This window comes from Scyliorhinus canicula, chromosome 2 (genome assembly GCF_902713615.1).
Source record: "Scyliorhinus canicula chromosome 2, sScyCan1.1, whole genome shotgun sequence".
NCBI lineage: Eukaryota > Metazoa > Chordata > Chondrichthyes > Carcharhiniformes > Scyliorhinidae > Scyliorhinus > Scyliorhinus canicula.
This window is the reverse complement of record NC_052147.1, coordinates 35,436,393-35,453,111: the sequence shown is the minus strand read 5'-3', so window position 1 is coordinate 35,453,111 and position 16,719 is coordinate 35,436,393. Positions and strand designations below refer to the sequence as shown.

General features: G+C 51.8%; 1 protein-coding gene across 8 annotated transcripts in view; it reads right to left on the bottom strand.

Annotated features, from left to right (window-relative positions):
- Window positions 1–16,719, bottom strand: part of LOC119952316 (echinoderm microtubule-associated protein-like 5) — a 298,867-nt gene that overhangs the window by 241,700 nt on the left and 40,448 nt on the right. For all 8 annotated transcript variants that reach the window (XM_038775979.1, XM_038775973.1, XM_038776000.1 and 5 more), the window contains exons 2-3: window positions 9,800–9,959; window positions 1,847–1,945 (exon numbers count right to left, since the gene is read on the bottom strand). In XM_038775979.1, coding sequence (XP_038631907.1) covers window positions 1,847–1,945; window positions 9,800–9,959 — 259 coding nt within the window. The remainder of the gene's footprint in view (window positions 1–1,846; window positions 1,946–9,799; window positions 9,960–16,719) is intronic.

Genomic DNA, 16,719 nt, shown 5'->3' with positions numbered 1-16,719 from the left:
CGCCGGGTAGGGGAGAATCCAGCCCCAGGTATCATTCTACGTTGGAGGCCAAAGTGGAGGAAACAGACCCAGCGCAAAAACGAAGCAGGAGATCCGTGAGTCACAAGGACCATGGGGGCTCATCGGACTTTGGGGGGGAGGGGTGTAATGATTTAGGCCAGGCCTTTGAGATTGGCCAATTAGAGTACAAATACCCTGATTAGTGGCCCAATCAGGGAACCCCTTTCTGTGTTTCTAATAGGGAGTGTTAGATCCTCTGCACTCCCGGTGTAGACAGCAGACTGAATGGTCATGGTTGTTCAACTGTTGGGTTTGTAAATAAAAGGAATTCTGGGGACGGGACTTCTGCCTCCATGAACTTATTAGAGGAGGGGGGGGTTTAGCTTAGATTAGTGTGTAAGAAAGGTGGGACCTGTGAGGGAGGAAGACGGCCTTTGCACTATGTTTATATTTGTATGTACATTGTTTCTTCTGTTATTGTTACAAAATCACAAATACCTCAATAAAATGCTTTATAAAAAACAAATCTTCCCTCAATATTCTCTGCTCCAAGAACACCCCTTGATTTCCTGTCACTCTACATTATTGAAGTTTCTCATCCCTGGTACCATTCCGGTAAACCCTCTCTAAATCATTTCGTAGGCAGAGAAATCCTTCCTAAAGTGTGGTGCCTAAAATTAGGCACAGTCGCCGACGGAGCCAACCACTGTTTTATAAAGATGTAGGGTGCGATCTTCTGGCTGTTCAAAGGTTATGGGGAGAAAGCAGGATTAGGCTACTGATGTACCATCAATTCGACTCAAGACACAATTAGGATCCGAACTGTGGCTTTAATCAGCTAGTTGTTAGCCCGGTGGTCGACTACAGAGAAAGGCCGACCGCCAGGAACTCTGGGTACTTATACCCCGCCTCGGAGGCGGGGCCTACTTGCCTCTCGACCAATTGGAGAGCAGTCACATGATTAGTCCCAACCAATCGGACAAGAGGCACATGACCAGCCAGAGCCAATGGGAAGCCAGTGCTCTGCACTAATGGCAGTGTTCATATCCATACCACCACAGCTACTGAGTTGGATGATCAGCCATGATTGTGATAAATGGCGGAGCAGTCTCGAAGGGCCAGAAGGCCTCCTCCTACTCCTATCTTCGATGTATCTATGCCAGTTTCCCAGCAGCATGGGGTAGATTCAATGGGAAATCCCATTGACAGCGAAGGGACCAGAAGATCCCGCCACCTGCCAATGACGGGAAGCCACCCACCGCCAAGAAACAGACCACGTGGAGGCCAGACAATCTCACCTGGAATACAACTGCCTTCGGTTTGTACTTTATACCTCTTTTAATATAGTGCAGGATTCTTTATTCAGTAGGTTTTCTCAACAAATTTTGTCACGAAAGATTTGTATACTTATATTCCCAGGTCATTCTGTTCCTAAACACCATTTCAAGTAGTATGATTTAGTTTACATCGCCTCTTCACATTCTTTCTACCAAAATTTATCACTTCATAACTGCTTAATTCAAATTATTGTATTTCTACATTGTCAAGGAGTAAAAACTAATCTCCCATTTAAATAGCATCCCTTCATTATTGCCCCAGAAATCTGAAGAACCTTAAACTATTGCTACTCTGTAACTCTCAAAGAGATGTGCAAGTAACATTGGGAAAGAACCTCATTCTGTTCTCTCTTGGCCAAGTACAAGACACCATCATTTACATTCACTAGGCATATATTTATAATTTTACGCTCAACGTTTCTGAAGCTCCTATTTAAATTTGTCAAATTTATATATATGTTTCATCCTCTCAACTTTCCAGCGTAGCATTTGTTAAGCAAAGACATTACCCTATCTGTGTGTCCTGCTGCAGTAGCCAGAACTCTTCCTTTCTTCCAATCCCAAACACAAATAGTGTTTTTGGAATCCAGACCAATAGATACCAAACGCTGTGAAGTGGGAAGAAAGAAAATTGAAATTAGGAAAATCGCTCAATTTTTGTTGGTTGACGAAATTTAATTAACCTCCCCTCCCACAAAGCCCCTTCTGAAAACAGCAACTTTTACAGAGGCTCTATAATCACTCACTGCACTAATTAATCAAAACCATGGGCTTCCATTTTCCATCCAAAGGGGAATGTTCCTTGACTGAAAAAGTATTCCATAAAGCCAGTTTATAATTCATAAGCTAAAAAACAAGTTTCAGTGGTATTTAGAATCAGCATGAAACATGTAACTTACTACTTAAAATGTAACACTGGATTTTATTGCGATATAGCATAGAAAATATCAACATGGTCAGTTGTATAGAACTGATTTTCCTCCACAATTCCATTCATTTAATATTATTTTAGATATGAGCCTTAAACCAGGCTTTTTGTATTTACTTGAGAAATAGAAATGGAGCATAGATCATGGTAACTGGATCCACAAAATACAGGCACTTCAAGCATTTAGTGATGAGATTAGGTAAATCAAATAAACTAAACCATCATCATCCCACACCATATAAACCTACTCACCTGGCCACAGTCATGTGTGCCCTGTGGATCACCTTGACTGAATAAAGCTAAGGGAAATGTTCCTTTAAGCCTTGCACATGAAGAGGATGCGTTCACCCTCCTCAGAGCCTCCTCCCACAACCCAGACTCCAACTCCCTTCCCAGCTCTTTCTCCCACTCACGCTTCACCACCCCTATCGGGGCTCCCACCCAATCCATTAGCTCTTTATAGATATCCAACACTCTGCCCTCACCCACCCCTGTTTTTGACACCACTTTGTCCTGTAGCCGTAGGGGCGGCACGTGGGGAAAGGTCTGCCCCAGCTTCCTAACAAAATCCCTCACCTGCAAATACTGGAACCGACTCCTGCTGGACACCTCAAATTCCTCCACCAACCCCTCCAAGCTCGAGAAGCTGCCCCCAACGAATAGATCCCCAAACCGCTCAATCTCCACCCGTCGCTATCCCCAAAATCCCCCGTCCAGCCGCCCCCTGGAGCAAACCTATGATTCCTACAGATCGGTGCCCAAACCAAGACCCCCTCCAGCCTCAGGTGCTGCCACCACTGTCCCCACACCCTCAGGGCCCGCTACCGGGCATGTGGAGTACCTGGCCAGCAAGAACGATGGAGGTGCCAACAAAAGTGCCCCTAAGCTCGAGTCCTTTCAAGAGGCTGCCTCCAATTGCTCCCATACCGACCCCTCCCCTACTACCTGGCCTATTTCCTAACCATGGCTATGTTCGCCGCCCAATAATAATTCATCAAGCCTGGAAGAGCCACCCCCACCCGCTACAGTAGTGCAGCTATTCCTACTCCCGTGCCACCTGAATGCCCAAATACCTGAAGCTTGTCTCCACTACTTTAAACATCAACTCCCCCAACCTTATCTCCTGCCCCCTTGCTTGGATCGGGAAAACCTCATTCTTCCCCATATTCAATTTGAACCCTGAGAATCAGCCGAATTCCTCCAATATGTCCATAATCTCCCAAATACCTTCCAAAGGGTTCGATATATAGAGCAATAGATCGTCCGCATACAGCGAGACCTTATACTCCACCCCCCGGCACTATCCCCTGCCAATCCCTTGACGCCCTAAGCGCTATCGCCAGTGGCTCTATCACCAAGGCAAAGATCAATGGGGAGAGTGGGCCTCGTCTGACTGTGCTACCTCAAATACTCCAAACTCACCCGATTTGTCCGTACATCGTTGCCGGCACCCGATACAACAGCCAGACCCAATCCACAAACTCCTGCCCAAACCCATACCGGCCCAACATTTCCCACAAATAGACCAACTCCACCTGATTGAAAGCTTTCTCTCTGTCCATAGCGACCGCCACCTCCACATTTTGTCCCTCCGGGCGCATCACTATAATGTTTAACAAACGTTTAATATTGGCCGAGAGATGCCTCCCCTTTACAAACCCCATCTGGTCTTCCCCTATCACCCCCGGCACACAGTCCTCAATCCAAGATCTCGGCCACAACATAGCATCCACATTTAGCAATGAAATTGTTTGGCTGGACCCACACTGCTCCGGGTACTTATCCGTCTTTAAAATTTAGGTAATCAAGGCTTGCGATAACATGGGGGGAAGGGCCCCGCCTCCCTCTCCTTTGCCTCATTCAATGCCCTTACCATCAGATGCCCCAGGTCCCCTGAAAACGTTTTATAAAATTGCACCGGGAACCCATCCAGGCCCGCGGCCTTCCCTGCTTACATCGTCCCCATACTCTCCAACACCTCACCAGTCCAGTGGGGGCTCCCAGACACTCCACCAGGTCCTCCTCCACCTTGGGGAATTTCAGCCCATCTAAGAAACGCCTCATTCTACTCCGGCTAGGGGTCCGAATCATATAGCCTCTTATAAAATTCCTCAAACACCCCATTCACCTCCACCAGGCCTATAATCGATTCCCCGTCCTATCCTTCACCTTTACGATCTCCCTCGCCGTCTCATGCTTCCTCAGTTGATATACCAACATCCTACTCGCCTTTTCCCCATATTCATAGACTGCCTCCCTGGCCCTCCACAACTGCCCAACCGCCTTACGCATAAATATCAGTCCAAACTCGATCTGGAGTTTCTGCCACTCTCTCATCGACCCACCTTCCGGGGCCTCCGAATACTTTCTATCCACCTGCTGGATCTTATCCACTAACCTCGCCATCTCCGCCCGCTCAGTCTTGTCTCTATGCGCCCTATTGATATAAACTCCCACTCACCGCTACTTTCAACGCCTCCCATAGCGTGGCGGCTGAAACCTGCCCCATGTCATTCAGCTCCACATAACCCAGAATAGTAGCCCTAACCCGCTCACACGCCTCCTCATCCGTTAACAGTTCCACATCCAGACTCCACTTGGGTGCTTGCGCTCCCCTGCCCCGATCCAACCTGCAAGTCCACCCAATGTGGTGCATGGTCTGAAACCACAATCGCCGGGTACTCCGAACTGACCATTCCCGCCAACAACGTCCTGTCCATCATAATATAGTGGATAACGGAGTGCACTCTATGCACATGGGAGAAGAACAAAAATTCCTTCGCCCTCAGCCTACGAAATCTCCATGGGTCCACCCCTCCCATACGCTCCCTAAACATTTTCAATTCCCTTGCCACCACTGATACCCTCCCCGACCTCGGACTTGACCGATCTAATTTCGGCTCAATAACTATTAAAATCCCTCCCCCATTTTCAGCCGGTATGAGTTGAGGTCCGGGATCTTCCCCAACACCCGCCTCATAAACTCAACATTGTCCCAGTTTGGGGCGTAAACATTCACCAAAACCACCAGCATCCCCTCCCCACTCACCATAACAAACCTCCCACGGCGTCTGCCACTATGTTCTGCACCTCAAACGCTACCCGCTTATGTATCAGGACCGCCGCCCTCCCGCATTCTCAAATTTAATCCCGAATGAAAGACCCTTTCCTTAGCCTGGTCTGATACCCAGTCTACAGGTATGTTTCCTGCAAGAATGCCACATCCACCTTTAAGCTCCTCAAATGCGCAAACACACGGGACCTCTTTTTTTTTAAAAATAATTTTTATTGGAATTTTTTACAGAAAATATAACAACAAACAATGAAAAGCAACAATAAAACACCATAATAACTGTAACACCCCCAAGACCGTATCAACGCATGTATCACACACCCCCAACCCCCAAACCCAGTAAACAAGAGAACTTAAAAATAAATTAAATTAAAATTAAATAAGCAAACATAGTCAACGTCTCCCTCCTCCCCTCTTTTTTCCCCCCTCCCCCCCCGGGTTGCTGCTGCTGCTGACCCAGTATCCTATCGCTGAGCCAGAAAGTCGAGGAAAGGTTGCCACCGCCTAAAGAACCCTTGTACCGATCCTCTCAGGGCGAATTTGACCTTCTCTAGCTTAATAAAACCCGCCATGTCATTGATCCAGGTCTCCACGCTTGGGGGTCTCGCATCCTTCCACTGTAGCAAGATCCTCCGCCGGGCTACTAGGGACGCAAAGGCCAGCACACCGACCACTTTCGCCTCCTGCACTCCCGGCTCCACCCCAACCGCAAAAATCGCGAGTCCCCAGCATGGCTTGACCCTGGATCCTACCACCCTCGACACCGTCCTCGCCACCCCTTTCCAGAACGCCTCCACTGCCGGGCATGCCCAGAACATGTGGGCATGGTTCGCTGGACTCCCCGAACGCCTGGCACACCTGTCTTCGCCCCCAAAGAACCTACTCATCCTAGACCCGGACATGTGGGCCCAGTGTAGCACCTTGAATTGGATGAGGCTAAGCCGCGCACATGAGGAGGAAGAGTTAACCCTCTCCAGGGCATCAGCCCATGTCCCATCTTCGATCTGTTCCCCCAGTTCCCCTCCCACTTAGCCTTTAGCTCCTCTACTGACGCCTCCTCCACCTCCTGCATTACCTTGTAGATATCAGATATCTTCCCATCCCCGACCCAGACCCCCGAAAGCACCCTGTCACTCACCCCCCTCGCGGGAAGCAAAGGGAATCCCTCCACCTGCCGCCTAGCAAACGCCTTTACCTGCAGATACCTGAACATGTTCCCCGAGGGGAGCCCAAATTTCTCCTCCAACTCCTCCAGGCTCGCAAACCTCCCATCAATGAACAGGTCCCTCAGCTGTCTGATGCCCGCTCTGTGCCAACCCTGGAACCCCCCATCAATGTTCCCTGGGACGAACCGATGGTTCCCCCTTAACGAGCCTCCATCGAGCCCCCCCACTTCCCCCCTATGTCGCCTCCACTGCCCCCAAATCTTGAGGGTAGCCGCCACCACCAGACTCGTGGTGTACCTCGTAGGAGGGAGCGGCCACGGCGCCGTTACCAGGGCCCCCAGGCTTGTGCCTCCACAGGACGCCATCTCCAACCGTTTCCATGCTGCCCCCTCCCCCTCCATCACCCACTTGCGCACCATCGACACATTGGCCGCCCAATACCCCCAGGTATTGGGGGTATTACCCCGAGAGATTGGGTAACGCCAGCCCCCCCCCCATCTCTACCCCGCTCCAAGAAGACCCTCTTCACCCTCGGGGTCCCATGCGCCCAAACAAAGCTCATGATGCTGCTAGTCACCCTCCTAAAAAAGGCCCTAGGGATAAAGATGGGCAAACACTGAAAGAGGAACAAGAACCTCGGGAGAACCGTCATTTTGACGGACTGCACTCTACCCGCCACCTGCTCCACAAGCCTGGTAAAAATAAGCTTATGGAGAGTCCCCCAACTCCTGGCCACCTGCACCCCCAGGTATCTAAAACTCTTCACTGCCCTCTTAAACGGGAGCCTCCCAATTCCCTCCTCCTGATCACCCAGGTGTACTACAAATACCTCACTCTTGCCTAGATTTAACTTATAGCCCGAGAAGCTCCCAAACCCAGCCAACAGCTCCATCACCCCCGGCATTCCCCCCTCTGGGTCCGCCACATACAACAGCAGGTCGTCCGCATACAGCGATACCCTATGTTCTTCCCCACCCCGCACCAGGCCCCTCCACCTCCCCGACTCTCTCAGCGCCAAAGCCAAGCAACGGGACCTCTTGACCAGCCCATTCAACCCTCTCGCATTTCCCCTGCCCCCGTGATCAACCATAGCCCCTCTTGAGTTTGCCTCCGGCCCGCGTCCCGCAACCCACCAGGCCAGCCTCAGATGTCCACCATCATCAACCCCCCTCATATCGTACTTCAAAAGTCCCTACCCTGTCAGCAGTTAGCCCCCTCCCCGGCCCCCGACCAAAGCAACAATCCCAACCCCCATCAACACACTAACCACCTGCTTACCCCCCACTGCACATCCAGATTTTCTAGCACTCAGCGCACAGAGAATCTGGGGCATGGTTTGAGCAGTCACTCTGGGGGGTAGGGCCTGATAGAGACACAAGATCAGGTCCGTAGAGATCAGGGCATGGAGCCGACTACACAAGCATTGGTGCATGCCCCCTCACAGAGATCGTCTCTTTCCCCATCCCCTACCTTCCAAGCACCAGGGTATGTTCCCCCACCACACTTAAGGAGAACCCCCCAATGGGATTCCCCAGAGGGCCCGCACCTGGCACTTCCAGATTGGCTATGCCAAGAAGAAGTGCCGGGGGAAGTGCTTGGGCATATTCATCACCACCCAGGGACTATACTTATCTCTGTGCCCCAGAGTGGTCATCACGGCTAGTTTTAGTTTTCGAAAACTGTAGTGATTTGCGCCGGTGTGACGCCACGCTGCCTGGGTGGGATGATATGTTGAGGGCGGAAGCAGCGGGGTTAAGCCTGCTCATGATATTGTATTATAATATATGCTAGTCAGGTTCACATCCTTCCCGGGTGTGAACCTGATTGCATCATCATACGGGAGGCTGGGAAGATCACGTTCGGGAATCTCGCTGGCGCAAATCCCGTTTTTGGCCTCTCGTGAGATTTAAAAGCCATTACAGGATTCGTGCCCATGCCTAGTGCAGCCGCTAAATCGCAGCCTTGGCTTTTACTACACAATAGAAAATATGTGACTGGCCTCATACCTAGGGCGGAATTCTCCGCCAGGCCCGACACCGTCGTGAAACCCGGAGAGGTTCATGATGCCGTCGGAGGCCACTCTTGGCCCCCTATTTCTCCCCCCCCCCCCTCCCCCTGCTGGGGGGCTAGGTGGGCCGTGCCATGAATCTCGGCTGCCGGGCCTTGTCGCTGGCGTCAAGGCCCGGCGCGCCAAGAATGACGCGGCCGACGCGCCTACTGACGTCAGCTGCCCATGCGCGGGTTGGCCGGCTCCAACCCGCGCATGCGCGGTTGCCGTCTTCCCCTCCACTGCCCCGCAAGACGTGGTGGCTTGACCTTGCGGAGCAGCGGAGGGGAAAGACTGCGTCCCATTGAGACGCTGGCCCGACGAACGGTGGGCACCGATCGCGGGCCAGTCCCCTCCCGAGCACGGTCGTGGTGCTCATTCCCCTCTCCGCCCCCCACAAACCACAAAACAGCTGCTGGCGCCATGTTCACTCCGGCAGCGACCAGGTGTGGTTGCCACTGGCATGAACCGGTCGGGAACGGCTGGGCGCTGTCGAAAACGCAACACGCCATTTGGGGGAGCGGAGGGGGGGGGGGGGCTGCCAGAGCGGCCCTCCTGCGATTCTTCCACCCTTTTGTGCGGATTAGACCCAGATGTATATTTAAGAAAGGATTGGGAAACCCTCTGAAAATCAGAACTGTCCTGGAAATCGGAAAAGGACAAATATTGTTCAGTTCTTCCCACATCTCAAATAATGGTGGTAACCGGTATCAAACTTGGAAACATACAGGTATACAGGTAGACAAAACTACCAGTCGGAAGCCATATTGTAGTTGTATAGCAATCATATATTGAACAATACTTTAACCCAAATGTCAACTATCAATAACATAGAGCACAATCATATGGGGAAAAACCCTTGATGGCTGAAGATAAAAAAACCTTGGACTGCTCCACAAGAGGTACAGGCAAAGAAAGGGTGGTAGTCAATGTTATCACATTGGCTTAGGCTTGTTTTTAAATGACATGAAGGATGCATCAATGAGCAGAATCTATTGCACACAGACATGGACCAAACTCAGAAGTGGCTCTGTAAAAGTAAGCAAAGTTATCAAACAGGTACTGAGAGCAAGCAACACAACACAATATTAGCTTTATAAAAGATATGAAGATGTAACTCATAAAATGTAACTATTGGAATTGGTGTGTGAAAAACTTCATGCCTTTCTTTCAATGGCTAACATCAATTTTGGATTCTCAAAGTCCATTTTACTACATAAATATTTGACGGAGCACAAATTTGCTTACCTGGCCATCGTGATCAAAAGCCAAGCAGGCTATTCCATGGGTGTGCACATCTTTCAGGATTGATATCGTCTGTACATTGTAGGTATCCCACACACATATATGTGGCTCCTTTCCCACTTGTCCTGTTGCAACGAAAGTTCGTTCTGGGTGCAGTGCTAAGCTGTGGATGGTACAAAAAGTTTTTTAACAAAATGTGATTCAAAACAGCAGCTGAAGCACAAACAATATGGCTAAAGCATTCCTGTAAATGTTAATATGTATTGGGTTCCCAAAAGATATCTTGTCTAATCAAGGGCTGTTTCGTCTCTCAAATTGTTTCCCAATTACGAAAATCACGTCAACTAAAAAAGCACTTTGGTCTGTGCTACGCCATAACCACCTTTAGATGAACTATCTGGTAGGGCAATTTAATGGCATATAAGCACTGTGTGCCAAGTCAGAAGTGTGGTGAATAGGAGTGGCAGCACTGTTTACCATCTACAAGACACATAGGAGAAAATCGCCAAGGGACTTTCAAAAGCACCTTTCAAACCCACAACTTCTACCGCCTGGACAGACAAAGGCAACGGGTGCTTCAGAACTTCACCACCTGCAAGTTCCCTTCAAGTCATCCGACATCCTGACTTGAAACTATATTGCTGTACCTTCACTGTCGCAGAAGGGAAATTATGGAAATCTCTTCCTAACTGGCCTCTGAGTTCACCTGCAGCACATGGACTGAAGTGGTTCAAGAAGGTAGCCGGTGTGGTAAACCACGGTATTGCATTCTGTTGTGTTGTGCATGCCTGGGCTTGTCCAGGCTGGCTCCGCCTGTGGCTCCTCCCCTCAAGCTTATGTATAAAGGTGGCAAGTCTCCGCCTCCGACCCAGTTCGGGTCCAGAGGCAGGAGGCTTGCTGTTTAGTGTATTAAAGCCTCAGTTACATTCATCACTCGTCATGTGCTTCTTGAAGGCATATCAATTTAATACACTAAGCTTCTAAAGATGAACTCATCACTCAAGCCTGATCGCTTGGAGCTGGACCCACAGGCAGCCGATGCCACAGAAACGTTCGAGCACTGGCTAAGTTGCTTCGAAGCGTACCTCGCATCCTTCACTTATAGAAAATAGAACATAGAACAGTACAGCACAGAACAGGCCCTTCGGCCCTCAATGTTGTGCCGAGCCATGATCACCCTACTCAAACCCACGTATCCACCCTATACCCGTAACCCAACATCCCCCCTTAACCTTACTTTTATTAGGACACTACGGGCAATTTAGCATGGCCAATCCACCTAACCCGCACATCTTTTGGACTGTGGGAGGAAACCGGAGCACCCGGAGGAAACCCACGCACACAGGGGGAGGACGTGCAGACTCCACACAGACAGTGACCCAGCCGGGAATCGAACCTGGGACCCTGGAGCTGTGAAGCATTTATGCTAACCACCATGCTACCCTGCTGCCCCTAAAAGTGATCCTTCCTGATCAACCCCTTTCCGGCTGAATGTGAATTTTTCGTATGCTTATTTGAATAAGCCTTGCAACGTTTGTTATGTCGACAGCATTATGTTAATACAAGTGGCTTTAATGTAACTCCATCAAGCTTTAGGGGAATAAATCTGGGGACTCATTTCTGATACTGATACAAAAGACTAGGTTTATTTGTCAGAGACAATTTTCCTACTTTGGAGAGTCAGCCACTGCCGCGTGGGAGGAAGTAGCAGTGTCTGTCAGCTCAGGGAACGTGGCCAGGAGGACCGGCACCCAGTGCTGCAAGAACGTCAACTACCACCACCGGGCTGCTCAGTGAGTTAGCACCAGAACCCCGACGCCCGCTCAAGAGAATGCACCTGGCACCGCTCCCACCCAGCACCATTCCGTGCCCCAGGCCACCCACGTTCAGTAGTGCCACCCACACTGCCCCATTCCCCACCCCACCCCCCACACCCCGTCTCAGGTGGGTAGTCGAGGTGCTGCAGAGTATGTTCCAGTCACTGACGAACAATGACACAAGCATATTTTTTTCCAAGATGGCACCGGAGCGAGGCGACTTCTTGAAAGCTGTGCCCAGCATACCCTCTAATTATATCTTTCACTCTCATTCTATGCTTCTAAAACTTCATTCTATAACTGTAACATTATATTCTACAGTCTCTCCTTCCTTCCCTATGTACGGTATGCATTGTTTGTGCAGCATGCAAGAAACAATACTTTTCACCGTGTACAAATATGTGATAATAATAAATCGGAAACACTTCTGTAAATCATTCAATTCTGTTGGCCTCGACCAATATGATACCTCTGGCACTTTCTTCCAGTATGCGAACCAAGCACCAATTCCATGCACCATCGACCCAGACATGGAGGTCCTGGACTCCTTTCCCCACCCCGGCAGGTGATGGGCGTGAGCGAGCACTGAGGAGACAGTCTATGGCATTGATTGGGGAGCCCAGTGCAGAGCTCTCTGCGGGTTAACATCGCCCCCCTGCTCTCAACCGTGACCCGCTGACAGTCCTATCTCAGTGGAGTGGTATTACACAGGTCGTGGGAGAGTGGGAAATGTGTGTGTGTGGGGGGATGGGGAGTGTGGGGGTTGGAGAGGGGGATATGTCAGACGAGACCACGTCCTATTTTAAGCGGGTGAGGATGAGGCCTACCTGGCCCTCTGGGCTTGCCAAACCCTCGCCACTCCCGCCTGTACTCCATTCTTCAGTTGGTCCTAGGGTCCTCCTCGGGCTCATACTCCAGCCCCTCCTGATCCAGCGCTCCTCATCGTCGACGTCCTCCTCGGAAGTGGCCACATATTCCTCCCCGTCCACATCCAGCATGTCGCCACACTGCTATGCCAGCTTGTGGAGTACACAGCAGACCACCACAAAGCGGGCGACCCTCTGGAGGGTGCACTGCAGTGCATCACCAGAGCAGTCGAGGCATCGAAACCGCATTTTGAGGAGTCCAATGCACCGCTCAATGACAGACCTGGTGGCCGCCTGGGCCTCGTTGTATCAGGTCTTCGCATTGGCCTCCCTACTGGCTTCATTAGCCAGGTCCTCAGTGGGTACCTTTTATTCCCCCAAGAGTCAACCGGGCAACCTGGGGTGGTCCTCAAACAGGCCAGGGATGTCTGACTGACCCAGCCAGATCCTCAGCGGGTATACCTTATCCCCTAAGAGCCAAATGGCCTTCCTGGGATGGTCCTCGAAGAGACTGGGGATGTCCCACTGCCCCAGGTTGTAACTGTCCTGCACACTCCGTGGGAAGTTTGCATAGATGTGCATGATCTCCATGTGGTGGTCACATATGAGCCAGATGTTCAGGGAGTGTGTGGTAGTCACCACTGATGTATATACTATATATATATGTGTTTTACGGTAAGGCCCCTGTACTACAGGTATGGGGGTAGATCCCTGCCTGCTGGCTCCGCCCAGTAGGTGGAGTATAAATATGGGTGATCCCCGTACAGCAGCTATTTCGTCAGCTGCTGTCGGAGGCCACACATCTCAGTATAATAAAGCCTCGATTACATTCTACTCTCGTCTTCGCGTAATTGATAGTGCATCAGAGTGGAACTCCTACCTGTTGATGTTGGGCACTCCCAGATGGCCCAGTTCGCTCAAGGGGACATGCCTGCCATCTACTAACCCCTTGACCTGGAGCATCCCATCAATGATGGAGAATCTTGCTGCACAGGCATCTTTTTTTTCATAAATTTAGAGTACCCAATTATTTATTTTGTTTCCAATTAAGGGGCAATTTAGCGTGGCCAATCCACCTAACCTGCACATCTTTGGGCTGTGGGGGTGAAATCCACGCAGACATGGGGAGAATGTGCAAACTCCACATGGACAGTGACCCAGGGCCGGGATTTGAACCCGGGTCCTCAGTGCAGGAGTCCGAGCTACCACTACGCCACATGCCGCTCCGGGCATCTCGTTGTGCATGACCATATCAAAGTTTCTCTAGTTTTGTGCCTGGGCAAAAAGGGCATCTGTGACTTCACAGACTAACTTGTGGGATATTGCTTTTGAGATGACACATTGCCGAACAAGTCCACGATTCAGCCCTGGAATGATCCCTGAGGTGTAGACGTACAGGGCTGTGGTGACCTTGAAGGCCGCCACGATTGAATATCCTCCTCCACGTGGTGCCAGGTCCATGAGGATATGGCACAGGTGTCCGCACCATCCGATTGTTGAGTTGGAGCTTCCTGTGGCACACGTAGTCCGTCATCTGTTCGAAAGACCAGCGCCGCCTGTACACTTTGGGCTGTCACAGGCCTACCCGTCTGTGTCCCTCCCTAGCCTGATGGTCGGCCTTGTCCTCAGGATGTGGACATTTCACCTCCCTGCACATAGGTCGCCACCTCGAGCATCTGTGAAAGCTGCTGCTGCTGCCTCCTCTGGCTTCTGGTCGCCAGCAGCACTACTCAGGCAGGTTCTGCGGAGTCCAAGATACCGTCCAACCCGTGCAATATCTGGAAGGAATTGGAGAGGGTGTGAAACTGACAACCAGCGGTGTCTTCCACCCAGAGACCCTCCAGTCCCCCCATTGCTGCTCCTAACCCCACCCTGCCCAGCACGCCCAGTCCACGCACCCCTGGACGCAGCGGGGGCCCCTGCTCACCGGACCCTGTACCCCAGACACCTGCACATAATGCTGCCTGGACTGGGCGCTGGTCCCCTCCCCGGTGCACACATCCACCCACTGGTCACAGAAACATTCCCGGTGCTGGGGCCCATCCCCTGAGTGTTTGATCCATGGTATTGCCTCCCGCAGTATTCAGGCGAGTGTCCAGGCATCATGGTCTGATTGGGATGCTAGGCAATAACTTCATATGTTACAAGTTACACCTACCCACGGGTATCCACTTGGGTGTGAAGTGCTCGCTTAACTACGATTGCCAATTTGCTATAGCCTTCAGCCGTGCGGCCAGAGGCCACCCCGGTCAGTGAGAGTTATGGGTGGTCAGTGGGGCAGGCAAGCAGGGACTGGGGTTGCTCCCGGAATAGGACCGCACAGTCCAGGGTTTGGTATGGTCCACCTCAACTGAGGCTGATTCCCCAGTGGCTCCTCCACCCTCCTCCGAGCACTGGGGCAGCCTTTCAACGAAGATGGCCACTCACCTGCCCGTCAGCCAGCTTCACATTTTTAAAAGGAGTACTAAATGGCGCCCCAGTGACCACTTGCTGGGGAGGCTGTTGATCACAGATGGGGCATTAGATAGGGGGTCACTCCGGTTAATTGTATGTGTGGTAAACCACTGTTACACCTTTATTAGGTGATGTATGGTAGGACCTGTACTACAGGTTCGCCGGTAGTCCCTGCCTGCTGGCTCCGCCAAGTAGGCGGAGTATAAATAATGTGTGTCCTCCATGCAGCAGCCATTTCGCCAGCTGCTGTGGGAGGCCACACATCTTAGAGCAATAAAGTCTCAGTTGTACCCAACTCTAATCATTGTTCAATTGATCGCGCATCAATTTATTGCTCTACGGTTTTCTAAAAATGGACCTCCTTATCAAACCGGATCGCCTGTAGCTGGATCCACAATCAAGCGACGCCAAAAAGGTCTTTAATCACTGGCTAGTTTGTTTCGAGGCGTTTATCAACTCGGCGCCGAGCACTATCTCAGAGGCTCAGAAGATACCGATCCTGTACTCAAGGTTGAGCTCCAACATTTTCCCGCTGATCCAGGACGCGCCGCCCAATGCCGAAGCCATGGCGCTTCTCAAAGAAAACTACGCGCAGAAGATGACACGCTCTTCGCCAGGCACGTACTCGCCACTCGCTCTCAACTCCCTGGTGAGTCCATCGAAGGCTTCTGGCGGGTCCTAATCCCACTCGTCCGGGACTGTGACCGTCAGGCCGTTGACAGCCTCTGAACATTCAAACCTCCTTATGAGGGACGCGTTGGTTACGGGGATTGGGTCAGACCTCTTACGCCAAAGACTGTTAGAGGGGGCCACGCTCGATCTAGCTGAAATCTAGCGCTCTCCATGACAGTCGCCTCGTGCAACATTCAGGCCTACAGCCCCAGCCGCGTAGCCCACGCCTCCTACGCATCGTGGACCCCACAGACGGCCCCCCCAGCGGGGGCCTTACCCAGCTAATACGCCTGCGCCGTGCGACAGCCATCGCACCCCGGGGACCCCCGATGCTATTTTGCGGCCAGCAGAAACATCCTCGCTATCCCTGCCGGCCCGCGCTGCCCTTTGTAAAGCTTGCGGTAAAAAGGGGCACTTTGCCGCGGTGTGCCAGGCCCATGCAATCGCTGGTTGCCCCCACCCCCTACTCTACGCACAATGGGCGCCGCCACCTTCACCTCCCCGGACCACGCGCGGCCAGTGGCGCCGCCATCTTCACCTCCCCAGACCACGCGCCGCCATCTTCCCCCCCCCCCCCCAGACCACGCGCAGCCCATGGGCGCCGCCATCTTGTCCAACCCCTGCAACGTGCGGCCCATGGGCACTGCCATTTTGTCCCCCTCAAGATCTTCCAACGCCGCCATCCTGTCTTCCCCACGGCACATGGACACCGACAGCATTTCAGGACCTGGGCCCCCCCCAGGCTCCCCATCATCCGACGTCAGCGACGACCGACCACGACTCGCCTCAGTGACAATCGACCAGTCTCGTCCGCACAACCTGGCCACCGCATCGACCAGCGTGAAAATCAACAGACATGTGACCTCTTGCCTGCTGGACTCCGGGAGCACCGAAAGCTTCATCCACCCGGATACCGTAAGGCGCTGCTCCCTCGGGGTACACCCCGCCAACCAAAGAATCTCCCTGGCCTGCGGATCCCATTCCGTCACGATCCGGGGGTACTGTATCCCTTCGGCATCACTAATGGGGTCTCGGTCTTCCAAAGGGAGATGCACTGAATGGTCGACTGGAACGGTTTGCGGGGCACCTTCCCGGACCTAGACAATGTCACCAT